The sequence below is a fragment of the Sinocyclocheilus rhinocerous genome, unplaced genomic scaffold, assembly GCF_001515625.1.
Source record: "Sinocyclocheilus rhinocerous isolate Xijiao unplaced genomic scaffold, SAMN03320098_v1.1 scaffold757, whole genome shotgun sequence".
In the NCBI taxonomy this organism is placed as follows: Eukaryota; Metazoa; Chordata; class Actinopteri; order Cypriniformes; family Cyprinidae; genus Sinocyclocheilus; species Sinocyclocheilus rhinocerous.
The window spans coordinates 408,612-423,398 of NW_015662957.1; the positions used below are offsets into that span (position 1 = coordinate 408,612).

Consider the following 14,787-nt stretch of genomic DNA (forward strand, 5'->3'; position numbering starts at 1 on the left):
CAATGAAATAACAACTGTCTATAAAAAATGTGCATAAAGTCTAAATTAACATATATCAATCAAATATAATTTTGTAAATTGCATAAACAATTATGAACAAAACAGCATCATGTATTTATGCATTGCTTAATACAAAGAGCCGAAGCGCCATTCACACAGATTGCATTTAAAAACATAAGAGACGCAGAGAAATGGAATAAACCTTCACAAATTCGCGACGTTTTCTAAAAGTTTAAACGTTTTTAACTTTGCATGGCTACATCTCATATGCGCTGAATATGCGCTCTGTGTGAATGGCTTGGTTTCGGTTTTAACCTAATTAAGATCTTCTCCACATTGAGCTACTATATTTCTCTTAATATTTTGCAACAACGTCACTTACAGTACATCATTATCACCGCATCTCGTGCGCCACTGACAAGGCTCCCGGACGCACACATAACATTCGATCCCGGACGCACACATAACATTTCAAATGCAAATGCTAATTTTTTTATTTTAAATTAGACTAATATTCATTCTTTATTCACAATCTCCTCATCACAGGCAGGCACAGCACTCATTTCAGCATGTGATCGTAGGCTGTCTGTGTCACTCATAGCACGTGCCTATATCGTGCGCTATATCGAACATTTTTTCTATCGTTATCGATGAAGGTGTACCGTCGATAAATACCGATACTGTTTTATCACCCAGGCCTAGTCATAGGAATCATCAACGTTTAGTTGAATGAATCAATATTACAAATTGAATTCGATTGAATTGAGAGGCTTTAGTGAACGTATTTAATGATAGTTCAAAAAAGTATGAATTATTCCTGGCCTATATATCATCTGTGCTATTTTTTAAATTACAGTTTCATAAATTTCTCAAAGGCAATTAAATGTATAGTTCACCCAAACATGAAAATTTGCTAAAAATTTACACACCCTCAGGCCATCTAAGATGTAGATGAGTTTGTTTCTTCATCAGAACAGATTTGGAGAAGTGTGTCATTATATCACTTGCTCACTAATGGATCCTCTGCAGTGAATGGGTGCCGTCAGAATCTGAGTCCAAACAGCTGATAAAAACATCACAATAATCCACATCTATTACTTTAATATTATAAAATAAATTATTTAAATTAGTTGTATTAGATATAACTTAAATTTTTTTAAATTAATTCAATTAAAATTGCACAAAAATAAATAAAAATATATGACAATGACTTAACTTTAAGACCAGAGGTCAAATGATTGTGACGTTTTCAGAAAAGCTGCACTACTGTACCAAACAAAACGTTTTGGTGCGAGATTTGAAGTGAATACATAAAGAAGAGAAAAATGAAGAGAGTGTGTTTGCAAAAAGGGTGTGTAGAAATGCTGCAGAAACTTTTAACAATTAATGGACTGTAGTGGAGACGGCATAGAGAGGAAAGGGAGGGTTGGAGAGGAGGGAGGTGGCAGACTGCAGAGGATGAGCGTGTTTGTTTTGGGGATAATGAGTCAGGTTGGAGGCAGGGCTTGATGGGGCAGGTCAATTTGCGACAGAAAGGACGATGGAAGATTGAATACCTGGAGATGTATCAGAATAAAAAGCAGAAGCACTTTGCAAGAGAGAGCGATGTGTGCAGGACAGGCTGGACGCAAGTGCGCATGTGTGTTACCGTGGGCGTGCTCACACACAGACGACTTGCTCTCAAGGGAACAGCTTCACAATAAGCAGCCTTTTTTCCAGGCCAGACTGGAATCAGAGGACCGATCACATACACGTGCGCTTGGGATCTTACAGCACCATGCAGTGAAACACACACCCAGCTGGGAAATCACAAGCAGACTTGTGTTTGGCATGATCACACTAATGAATCTTGCTGTAGTGGAAACGATGCGAGACATCCGTTTTTTAAAATCAATTTCCTACTTTTTTCTGCTATAAATGACGTGCACATCTATTTATGCATGAATGCATAATTTATGCATGGCCTGTCAGATGCAACCTTTCTGATGGAGGCGTGGGAGGGGGCGATGGCACATGTAGAAGTGGGATGGAAATGCTGTTTGGAGGAGGGAGTACGATGGTAAAGTGAGCGAGAGGACGCTCGCGTCAGGGAGAGAGAAACGGAGAGAAGGAGCAAACACATGAGGACGGAGCGAGGGTGATGCACATCGAAACAAGGAGGGGGAGGGCAAAAAAGAAGAAGGAGAGGGAGAGGGAGAGAAAAAGAGAGACGCTCAAAAGACAGGAGAATCAAGGACTGGCTCTAGATGCAGGATCCTACGGCAACAACATCGCGAGGAGCAGGGACGCTGGAAGATGGTTTCAGTAAGAGGGGAACTGACCGTTGCCTATAATTTAATGTTCAGTATCTTGGACTCCTTCTCCATGGGTAATAGCTTAGCACCTGTCTGGGCATAAGCTCCTCTGTTTCTCTTCCTGTGTCTCGTTCGTTCGTTCTCTCTATCTGTCGCTCTCCTCTTTTTCTGTCTTCATCTCTCGCGTAGTGTCTGGTAGGTTTAAAGAGATCGTTCTCCCTGAAAGTAGATCTCTGGCTTCATGTACTCAGCAAACCTTGCGTAGAATGTAAAAGGAAATATTTCGTACAATGTCTCAGCTGCTTTTTTCCTTATGGTGGAAGCGAATGGTGACCAACATTGTTGCTCAGTCGATTTTTATTATATGGAAACGGGCAGCTAGGACATTCTGTTGAATACCTCCTTTTATGTTTTACGTAAGCAAGACGTAAGCGTTTCGGTTTGGTCAAACTGTCCCTTTAAGTCTATAGGGTCTGCTTAGCATTTAATCAGGGTAATGGGGGTCGGTCTTCTGGTCCGCACTGCCCTCGGAGTAAAGGAACGAGAGAAGAAACGGAAAGAGAGAGGGGGCTTGCCGCCGCACCACGCGCCCTGATTGGAGTCATCCATCTGTCTTGGGATTGCTTTCAGATTTGTGCCTGTGGGGAAGGTGAAATCTTTGTGTGCACACAATTAATATTTCTGTCTCTTTTGCTCTCTGTAGGGGTGGCACCTGCGAAGAAGAGCCCCAAACTGGTGAGTACAGGTGTTTTATTCTCATTCTCCCCTCACTTTCACCCCTGGGAGGAGGGCTGGTTTCATTGGTCACATGGGCGTCCTGTAATAGCCCTCTAATGATTTACCAAAGACAACAAAACCAGCAGGATTCCATCCATTGAGCTTCAGGGACAGAATAGCATTAAAGTGTTTTTATTTTTAATCGTTTGTGTTTCACCAGCCTGTTGATGATAGATGTTGGATTTGAGCTCTCAGTGAGTCTGTGGATAGTAGAAACAATAATCAGCATTCTTCTGGTAAAATGGCAGCCTTGGGTTTTTCTACTTTGTTGAAATGGAGTCTATGCTTGCTTGTATGACTCCTCAATGCCAGACGAGCGTCTCTTAAGTCTCAAATGGCCTCTGTTTTATTTGGATGGATTTATTAGCTACTTATTGAATTGTGGTTTCATTTTTATTGCTGGATTTCTTTTTTATTTCCTTTCTGGATGTCTGCTGTAATGCACAGATTCGTAGGTTGTGCTGGGCTGCAAAAGGATGCAGAGCTGTGTGCGTGGGTTTAAAAAGAACTTCAGATGACTTTGTAGAAGAGGGAACCTTATAAATGTCATAACCCGACCCAAGTGGCATTATATAATTAAATTATGATGTATTACTTGTAATAAATATTAAAACATTAATTTAAATTCATTTATATAATAATTGTAAAAACAGGAGTGGTTTTATTGAAGTGTAAATTTTACAAATTAAATTGTCAGAACAATTTTGGTTGTTAATTTTTTTAATTTATTATTGCATTATTCAAGCTGCAAGTTTGAGCAAAACTTTATTTTATCCAGCTTTATTTGAGAATGAGCATCTTGGAACATCTGACCATCTATACAAAGGAATCACATGATCAGTTAATCTACTTTGCTTATTTGATTAGTGACATAGAAATAGGTTTTGAATTTCAGATTTTCAGACTTATATATATATATATATATATACTTTTATGCCAAAAATCTATAGGATATTAAGTAAAGATCATGTCCCATGAAGATATTTTGTAAATTTCCTACTGTAAATATATTAAAACTTATTTATTCAGAAATTGTATTGGTCCAATAATTGACCCTTATGACTGGTATTGTGGTCCAGGGTCACATTTTATGAAACAAGCTTACAAAATGTGATAACTAAAGCTGAAATAATGAGTTGAATTGCTTAGAGGGTATTGGTTGAGAAGGTGAGGCTGAATGATAGTTGAGTCAGAATATTAAAATAGCAATTGAATGTGCCAATATAATTCCTGACTCCTGACGGAGAGGTAAGGAGAGTTGTGCGTCATTCTGTCCTTCGACTCATTCATTCATGTTTCTTTTTTTCCCTTGCCTGCTTCACATTTATTAAATTCCTGCAGTCCATCTTAAAGGCGCTTTGGAGGTTGTGGTGTTTTTTTTCTTTTCTATTCACGATTCCTCTCTTTTTTTCCCCACCACAGCAACAGTTGGAGCGCAAGGACAGTCAGGGCAGCTCCCAGCACAGCGTGTCCAGTCAGCGCAGCATCCACACTGACTCTCCCCTCCACGCCTCCCAGGCCCTGCTTAACGAGTCGGCCGCTCCACCACCCCCCTCTCAGCCCCTGCCAAGCCTGCCCCAGGACCCTCCGGTAGACGGAACTCTCCAGAAGAAACCAGATCCCTTTAAAATCTGGGCCCAGTCCAGGAGCATGTATGAAAGTAGGCGTAAGTAATATGGGATTCTGGTGGCGGGTGCATTGGCAGCGGATCACTGGCTCTCTCCTTTATATTTGATTGGTAATGGGATATCAGGTTTGGTTGGTTGGGAACAGGCTGGATTCCTTGTATGATTATTCTGCTTTGCCTTTTAGCTGAATATTAACATTTTGGGGTCTTAAAAATGTTTTTGTTGGGGGGGAAAAAAATGATCTAACATTGGTGTAAAAAGATTATTGCCAATCACTAATTTTAAGGCAAGACTCTACAGGCAACTTTGAGATATTGGACAGTTTGGCTTTTGATAACATGTTTTTTCAGGCTAGTGGAAAGAAAAAATGCAGAATACACTTTCAAGTGTTTATTTTATTGCACTTTATTTGTTCTTTATCTATTTGCATCTGTAGAGTTCAATTTCAATGCATGCTTTCAGTATTCTGCACTTCAGTTGCACTTACATACACCAAACTTTACAGTATCTAATTTTCTGAAGGTTTTTAAGTAGAGTTTGTAGAACATTTGGCTCTAATATGTCAACAAATTAGTTAAATTCAGCTGGGGGTCTTGCTTTAATAGTGAATCTATACATAAACCAAATTAACATTTTCAACCACTCACGGCTACTCAATCCTCTATATTAATTAGCAGATGTTAAGTAATTTGTGTATTTCAAATTTGGTGACACCGCCAAGCAGTCCATTAACATCAAACGTCCTTTTGAGTATGGCTGTAGTCTTTCAGTATTCAAATAGCTAATGTAAACCATTAGTCGTCAGTTAGGATCTGCTATATCTGTTGTGATCAGAGAGCTGTGTTCAGATGAGCCCGTCATCTGTACATTAGCCTTTCCCATTCCTTCTTTCCTTCACTTTGCTTTCGCCTACTCACTCACCGCCAGTGAGAATCCAATGTGAACGGCGAGGCACTTCTGACCAATTACTCTCCTCCCTGCCATCAGTGCATTCACACGCTCCAGCGCGCTCTAGAACACATCTTTTGACAAATGTGCATATAATTGGTAGTGGTGGAAGACAGTGAATCCAATACTACTTTCATGTGTGCCGGAGCAGAGGGGCTAATTAACAGGAATATCCTTCAGAAGATGTTAAGAGGCTGTGGAATGGAGTGCTCCAATGTTTGGGTTGGAAAATCTTGCCAACTTGGAGTGTCGTCATTGTTTCTGCTTTTGTTAGTGTCTCTCATTAGCAAGTCCTTTAAGAAAGAAGATGTTGGGACTTGGGATCGCAAAGAATTGAACAGTTCCACCTCTTAAATATTCCGCTCCTTTAAATGGTTCCATTAACAGTTCTTTTAAGTACTTTTCCTTTTTGGGAAAAAATTAAGTTCCAAAGATAATTTAATTAAAAAATGTTACAAACGTTTTTTTTTGTTATTCACTGAAAAGAACAGTCTCTTTAAAGTCATTTGTTCAGGAATTAGACTACACTGATTGTATTATATTTTTGATTCACTAAAAAAAGACAGACTTATTGAAGTAATTCATTATTCATTGTTAGACTGTATGTTTTTGATTCACTAAAAAGAACCACATCTTTAGAGTCATTTGTTCGAAAACCAGACTTCACTGGTTATACTAAAGTATAAGCAGTTCTTGCAAAATGTGTGTTTCCAAGCATTTTAATGATTCGAAAAAACTGACTCTTTGGGGTCATTCATTCGGGAATACTCTGATTGTGCCATATGTTTTTGATTCACTAAACAAGAACCAAATCAGTAGTCATTTGTTTGAGATTTCCACTAGTTCTGGTGTATGTTTCTGAATCACTTAAAAGAACCAGCTCATGGTAGTCAGTTCCAAAATCAGACTACACTGTTGCAGTCCTTGAACGGTTTGAAAGGTAATCGTTGCCATTTGATTGACATTTTTTGATTGACCAGCTTGAGAACATTCAGTTCAATAAGTGTGAGCAGTGAGCAGCTGCATTGAGAGGGTTTAACGCAAATTAATCTAAGTTGAAGTTCTGTCTTTGCCATAATGCACAATTTGCAGAGTCTGCCACAACCGTCCTTGCTGCTTAATAGAGATCGAACAGTATGGGAAAATTGCCCATGCAGCAGCCATTTCGTATGGCTCTGGAGCCATTCTACTTCCTGTCTCTGTTACAGTAAATTGCTGTGCATCTGGTTAGACTGGAGACGGAGGTCCTTGTATCTGCCATCTGCTCCACACGTCCAGCTGCATTACAATAGCTTTGCAGTAGATTCACAAACGCAGAGCATTTGTTGTTAGCCTACGCAAACCGAAGCCCATTCTTAAAAGTAGGCTTGTTTAAAAAAGATCTCCGGGAAACCTGCGTCAGAAATTTCCGGCCAGAGCAACGGTTTCCTGCTGTCTCTTACTTAACAGGCATAAATGTCCCCTGCCAGAACATCATGTGATGCATTGGAGAGCTACAGGGTCAATAATGTAAAACCTGACAGATTGCTGATGTCTGCAGGGCTTCAAGTCGAAAAGAGGGGGAAGCTCTGCTGTTGCTCGTCCTGACTGATTTGACGTGGAAGTGCTGTGGTGGAGATAGTGCTCAGGCCATGGTGTAAACAGTGTTGGGTAAAGTTACTTTTAAAAGTAATGCATTAGGAAAAAAGAAAACAATTCCCGCACACTGTCAATTAGTGCAAAAGTATCAAAAAGGTTTAATAACAACGTTTCGGTCGCTGATATCTCCCCCTCTAGGTGGAATATTAACCCTTTCAATCCCACAAAAGCGTAAGGTAGAAACATCATGGTTGTGGGCAAGAAAATGGGCTGCAACTGGATAATTCATATATTTTCTCCTGATAGAGCTCTTGTGCTCACTAACTCTTTGCTTAAGTTGACGTGATGTTTTACCAACATAGCCTAAACCACAAGGACAACGAATCAAATAAACAACATGAGTGGAGACACAAGTTATCACAGAGTTGATTCTATATTTTTTACCGGTTCTCGGATGACAGAAGAAGGAAGTTTTGGATGTATTATTGCACTGAGCGCAATTAGCACACTTATAATTGCCATTTGGTATAGGACTAAGTAATCTCTGGGAAGAACCAGGAGTATCACTTTTCAAACGAGCATGCACCAAATAATCTTTTAAATTTCTGGAACGTCTGTACACAATTAACGGAGAATGCTGAAAGATAGAACTCAACTCAGGGTCAGAGGATAACAAGTACCAAAAGTAATGCATTAAAATATTGCGTTACTTCCTAAAAAAAGTAACTAAGTAAGTTACTTAGTTACTTTTTATTGAAAGTAATGCATTACCTTATACTTTTGCGTTACTTTTAAAATCTGGGCAGGGCTTGCTTGTTTGCTTTTAATATAAAAAATTCTATTTTTGGCAAATGTAAAAGCTCTTTCACACCAAAGCCTCAGGCTTGAGGAAATGTAAATTCACGTCTGTACAGTAGAACGCAGAAGAAGAAAGTTCAACACTTTTCAGCAATAAAAAAAGAAGAAGAAATGTTAGTTTATCTTGTGTAATTTTTGCTTATTAACATTGAAGGTCAGCAGCAAATTGGTTAATAAAATGGGCTTAAAAACATAAAGGATATTTGTATTATTTAACATATTTAATTATTGCAGCTTTGGGTCATATTCTGACTTGCTTTTAACTGTTTTTATACATTTTGAGGAAAACTAAATCTGATTTTTGTAAGTGAGATGAATTAATGCATGTTCACATTTATTCTAGAACTAAAGTAACATCTTACTCCCGATTTCTCTCAACATGGGAACAGGAGAGCTTTCAATCAATAAATGGGAAAAAAAGTAACTGGCGTTACTTATTTATAAAAGTAACTCAGATATTTTCTTGTAAATTAAAAAGTAATGCGTTACTTTACTAGTTACTTGAAAAAAGTAATCTGATTACATAACTCGCGTTACTTGTAATGCGTTACCCCCAACACTGGATGTAAAGCTCAAGGGCACAGCTGCTTCAAAAGACCTCTGGATTCTGTCTTCCGCTTCACTTGATCTGTAATCTAGATTCAAGCACGTGTGTCAGTGCTTATCATTTTCCCTGATGGGAATACCTGTTAATCAGATTGTGCTATGCGAATTCATTCGAGCAGAGTAGTCATTATATTACACCTTCATTGGTGTGAACCAATTAGAAAAAAAATCCAGATGTGAGATGCAATCATTAAAGTGACATTGTTCGCTTTTCTACCACCTTGAACCAGCAGCCATTCTTGAAAGTGGGAGGTTTAGGCTCTAAATCAAAGCTTGTGCGTCATTCTGCAGGTCAATTGATCATGGTTTCAAGCTATTTTTCCTCCTTTTCAGTACCTGATTACCAGGAGCAGGATATTTTCCTGTGGAGAAAAGATACCGGCTTTGGATTCAGGATCCTTGGAGGCAATGAACCTGGCGAGCCGGTGAGTGCAGGCCTCATTTGTGCAGTTCTGCAAGTATTGTACTAGTCAGTTTGTTCATTTTTTATATTTATTATAGTTATTTATTCATTTAATCAGTCTTGTGGTTAGGGCTAGTTGTAATTTATACATTAAACTATTTAAACAATTTTATTTAAATTTTGTAAAATGTTTTATAATTATTATGCATGCATCTGTCATATGGTCTACATAGAATATATACATTTGAATTAATACATTTGTCTCACCACAGGACCATATAAAATGAAATGATGAAGGTAAATAGTTTTGAAGTTGTAAAAAAGGTTAGGAAATTGTGACCAGTTACAGGACCTAAAATATATACTTTTATATACTGTTTTTTTACAATTTTATATATTGATATACAATCTATCCCAACATCTTAAACAAAAAATCATTTAGTACTGTTAATTGTATTGTATGGATAAACGCCTGCTTAATGTGTATAGCAGCGTTATTTTAGTATTACTTATGTTTTAATAAATATAGAATTTATTATTTTGAACATTATTTTCTTTTCCATTTTATACTTTTTTAAATATAATTTCTATTTTAGCTTTGATTTTTTTATTTTAGTTTTTTAGTTTTAGTCATGTTAGTTCTTAAACTTATTTTATTTGTTTTCAAAGTTTTCAAGTTTAAGTTTTTCATCTAATATTTATATTTTTTATATGTCAGCTTTGTTTCGATTAAAGAAAACAATCTTTAGTAGTTTTTGTTTTAGTTAAGGATACCAAGACTGGTTAACACATTGCTGCGCGTGTCAAGTAAATATTTGATAAAAAATGTAACAACATTAATTATTAATTCATTTCTATTATTTAGTTATAATGCCAGACAAAAATACACTTGTACTGTTTGACAGTTCCAAAGGCGCCCAACAAATATAGACCCTTTGAAGATTTTCCAAATGTAATAGTCCAAGCTTGGCTGAGTTCTCTGATTCAGTCTTCACAGCTTGTGCATGATGCCCAGTGCATTACAAACACTCAGCTTTTGGCAAAACTTGTGCCCAGTGAAAGCATCTGCCCTGTGTGTGTAGGTTGACAAAAGCTTTGATCTGTGCAGTACAGCCTCGATCAGTCAAAAAATATATCTCAGACCACCAGTTCTTCCCTTTAATGAGGCCATGTTACATCTTTGAACTGATGAGACGGTTTCTCAGACTCTAGTCCTTGAAGAATGAAATACAGAGATAACTGCAATACTGCTCTTTTCGACTGGTAAAGGGGTGTAAAAAGTCCATAGAGGTTTTACTGTTTGGAGAACATTTCACAACAATTAGTCATAAAATAAGCAGAAATGTCAGTGTTTCAGTAAAATTAATCCCCTTGACACGACACAGACACCCTGAGTTTGAAAAGTGATGGACCTCGAGGAGTGATGTTCACTTTGGCCAATACAGTGTGAGTTGTGAGGATTTTTTCTTGTTAACTGTCTTTCTGTGTCTGTCTCTCCTGGCTGTACAGATTTATATTGGCCACATTGTGAAATATGGAGCTGCCGATGAAGATGGGCGTCTGCGATCAGGAGATGAGCTTATTTGTGTGGATGGAACGGCTGTTGTGGGAAAATCCCATCAGCTAGTCGTTCAACTCATGCAACAAGCCGCAAAACAGGGTCACGTCAACCTGACCGTGAGGCGCAAGACTGGATATGGATGTAAGCAGGCTCCAAAATATAATTTTTGTTGAGAAACATTACAGGCTATAAATAATATATTTCTAGTCATCAAACTGTGTTTTACATTTGTATTGAAAATCTATTTTGTTCCTATGAAAACTATTATTTAACAATTGTTCTTGCATTATTGTTGCAGACAGGTGAATGTGTCACCTGCAGAGATAATGATGAGATAAGCCTGAGTCAATCACAAAAAGTCAAGCCGCATTTTAATTTTGTTGCTGCTTCTGTTTCAATGGCTTAATGTTTGTGTCATCACATGAAGTTCTGGAGAAAAAAACAAACAAACAAACATAGGATTAATTTGGATCATGCATTTGAACTGAGTTCAAAATAGCATTCTCCAGCATTTAACCTAACCATGCATTCCTTATAAAGCTATTCACTTACTGACTAACTATTTGTTCATTTATTTATTTTGTTTTATACACTACTGTTTAAAAGTTTGGGTCAGTGTTTTAAAAGAAGTCTCTTGTGTTCACCAATGCTTCATTTATTTAATCAAAAATACAGTAAAACAGTAATTTTATAAAATATTATTACAATTTGAAATGACTGTTTTCTATTTTAATATATTTTAAAATGTAATGTATTACTTAGATAGCAAAGATACATTTTCAGTTGCCATTACTCCAGTCTTCAGTGTCACATGATCCTTCAGAAATCATTCTAAAGTGCTGATTGGGTGCTCAAGAGCCATTTCTTATTATTATCTTTTTGTAGAGACCATGATATATTGTCTTTAGGATTCTTTAATGAATAGAATAGAAATTTATTTGAAATTCAATGCATTTTGTCAAGTATTCATTTCTTTTAAAAAAAAAAAAATCTTACTGATTCCAAACTTTTATACAGCAATGCACATTTTATATAATTTTATTTTTTGTCAATTTTTTACCTTTTTTTAACTTCGGGTACAAAATGAACATCCTCTGAGCACCAAGTTCAAATAAAAGCATGTTAATTTTGGATCATGGAATTGTTATGACCAGAAAAGATAATCAGTTCTCCAGCATGTCTCTTTAAGCAGTTGCAAAGGTTTCCTATCAGTGTCATATATATATCACACATATCAGTAGGTAGAGTTAATTCCAGAGTAAGTGTTAATTGCAGCTTAAATGTGCACTTATTGCACTCTACAACCCGAACGTAATGACCAGCATGACTAGTGGAATTGTCAATTATGCAGGATTTTGCGGTCTTGATTATCAATTCCTATCGGACAGACTTTATTTAAATGAGAGTTCATGGCACATGACAATGAGGGTACACCTGCTGACTCTGGCTAATTAATCTGTGCGGGCCTCTGAGTCCCATATGTCAGGTCTCCAAGTATAAGTTACCCTTTTTCACTCCTCCAAGATCACCTACCTGAATACAAGTCTCAGTGTAGCCATCGTAAGAAACCAGGGCAAGATATTTTAAACTTCCATGGAAATGGCGATTACTCAATTTTTAATGATCCGAGACCAGCTGGTTAATGTAATTACATGTCCTGTTCAAGCAATTCAGAAGCATGTTTGGTGTGTAGATCATAAACGTGATTGAGTCTAAGCCTTTGCCTGTCGAGCTTGTTGACGAGGAGCTGGTTTCTCCTTGACTTGCAGAAAATAAATCTCTCAGAGTGACCTTCCTAACCCTCCCCCAACCCTCTTGCTCCTCAGTGGCAAAGGTGGATGGTGAGATGCCTCCTTCCCCGGCCTCCTCTCACCACAGCAGCACACAGGCCCCATCTCTGACCGAGGAGAAGCGCACGCCGCAGGGCAGCCAGAACTCCCTCAATACGGTCAGCTCCGGCTCGGGCTCCACCAGCGGCATCGGCAGCGGAGGCGGGGGCGGCAGCAACAACACGGTGGTCCCCAATGCCATCCAGCCCTACGATGTGGAGATCCAACGTGGAGAGAACGAGGGATTCGGATTTGTCATTGTGTCGTCAGTGTCGAGGCCTGAAGCGGGCACCACTTTCGGTAAGATTGCTCGGATAGTTTTTTTTTATTAAATAATTAATTAATGCATTACATTTAATTGTTACAAATTTCTTTCTTTCTTTAGTCTACATTTATATTAAATAAATAGAATGGACCCTTTTCACACTTCCGAGGTTCTCAGAAGCAGAAGTCGTCATATTTGGATATACTTATATAGTGGTGAACAGAAACTACCACAGATATAATTTTGCCCCAGCAGCAAAAGAAAAGTACATGACAGCATTTTAAAAGGAGGAAAAAATATTGAGATTGATTACACTGATCAGAAGAAAGAAGCCGTTCTATGAGAAACACTCGTGCAGCAACATTATCCAGTTTTCTGTAATTTAATACCAGGCCAATAAAGCACAATGTATAGTGTTGTAAATGAATATTAAATTTTTAAAAAATTAAAATATAAAAAACTTTATGATAGATTTACGATATTAATAACTGTGGAAACCCGGAATCACAGTCTGTAAAAAGGGTCCATTCTGCAGGGTTTTTTTTTTTTTCCAAAATCAGCACATCAAATTGTGAGTCTGCAAATTTTGTCTGGCCCTGCCTATCAGTTTGGTAAAAAAAAATAAAAAGAGAAAATGACTGAGAGATTCACATTTTTTCTGGGAGCTTTTTGCCTCTGAAAGGCACTTTGGATGTGGTTTTCAATTTTTGGTGGGTGTGGGTTCTTCGTATTCTCCTTATGCTAATCTGCATTTCTTGCGATTTTCTTAGTGTGAAAGGAAGTGTTTGCAATGTCTGCCTGAAGCAGGGTTCGATATCCACCCTCTCTGCGTGGGGCTCTATTTCTGTTCTACTTCCCAAAACCAGACCAGTCTCCATTACACAAGATGGCCGTCGAGCATTTAGTTTGGCCATATCTCACTGTTTAGTCTTAGCAGTTGCCAGCAGCACTTGCCATTAGTATTCTTAACCAACTGTAATTGATAGAGAGATCAAGTTAGTAAAAAAGCAAATCAAGTATGACATCCCATGTTTACAGACTCAGATCTTTCTTCGCTATGTTCATCAGAACGCTTCCACTTTTTAAACTCACAATAGTGCCGTTGGCAGCCTTCACGTAAGTGGAAACTGGATCCAGCAGGCTCGGTGATTACTCCATGGGGGAGTTTTGTTCAGAGCATTGTGACGGAAGAGAGGAATGACAGATCCGTGTTTGAGAGGAATAACAGCGAGCACTAGTTTACTACAGTGATGAAATGCATGAGTTCCTGTGCCAGAGTCACTGTGAACGAGGACCTCAGAGCATAAACAGAGTTCAGTCATTAGTATTACAGTCAAACAACAAATCATCTTCATAGCGGTGTGACAAGCATGACAGGTTGAATTAATATTTTATAGTTGTGCTAACATGCCATCACAGCATTTAGATTGATCAAACATATATATTTTGCAGGATGTGACACCTAAAAATTGATTGACTGAAAGGTCAAATATAAAAAAAGACTTTTAAAAAGGATGCTGAGCCTTGATTCGTCACAATAAAAAAGTGTTTTAGGGGCCAGTCTGCTGTATTTACAATTTTTTTTCTGGCTATAAAACCACAGCATTCACGTTGCTCAACTTTTAAAAAACACATCTCTAGACCTTGCATTTTTTAATGCAAAAAAGGTGTTCTGTTCGAATGGTCCTTAGTCTGTTTTTGTTGCAATATTTTTGTGATTGAATTCAGCAAAAATGAGCAAAACAGCTAACATCACCTGTCATGCTAAAGGGAACCACAAAGTGCAAACTTGAGTAATCCTAATGCTTCCCAGTCATTTTTCATAATTTATCACAATGCGGTGCTCTGAGGGAATTTCAAGAGTTTACACCTTTTTTTCACGTAATGAATAATTCAAAAGTGGTGGTGGTGATTATTCACAGGTTCTGAAGAGTGCTACAGAAATGATGTTCAGGGTGATCTACTGTAGCATGCAAATGCCTTTTAATAGTCCCAAATTCAATAGATTCCTATGTCCGTCCTTGCTATTGACCCAGGCCA

General features: G+C 37.9%; 1 protein-coding gene across 8 annotated transcripts in view; it reads left to right on the top strand.

Annotated features, from left to right (window-relative positions):
* magi1b (membrane associated guanylate kinase, WW and PDZ domain containing 1b) overlaps positions 1-14,787 on the top strand; it is a 140,934-nt gene that overhangs the window by 109,175 nt on the left and 16,972 nt on the right. For 6 of the 8 annotated variants that reach the window (XM_016538858.1, XM_016538863.1, XM_016538864.1 and 3 more), the window contains 5 exons: positions 2,998-3,029; positions 4,494-4,737; positions 9,023-9,114; positions 10,602-10,794; positions 12,480-12,782. In XM_016538858.1, coding sequence (XP_016394344.1) covers positions 2,998-3,029; positions 4,494-4,737; positions 9,023-9,114; positions 10,602-10,794; positions 12,480-12,782 — 864 coding nt within the window. The remainder of the gene's footprint in view (positions 1-2,997; positions 3,030-4,493; positions 4,738-9,022; positions 9,115-10,601; positions 10,795-12,479; positions 12,783-14,787) is intronic. The other 2 variants (XM_016538859.1, XM_016538861.1) reach the window with 2 other exon arrangements.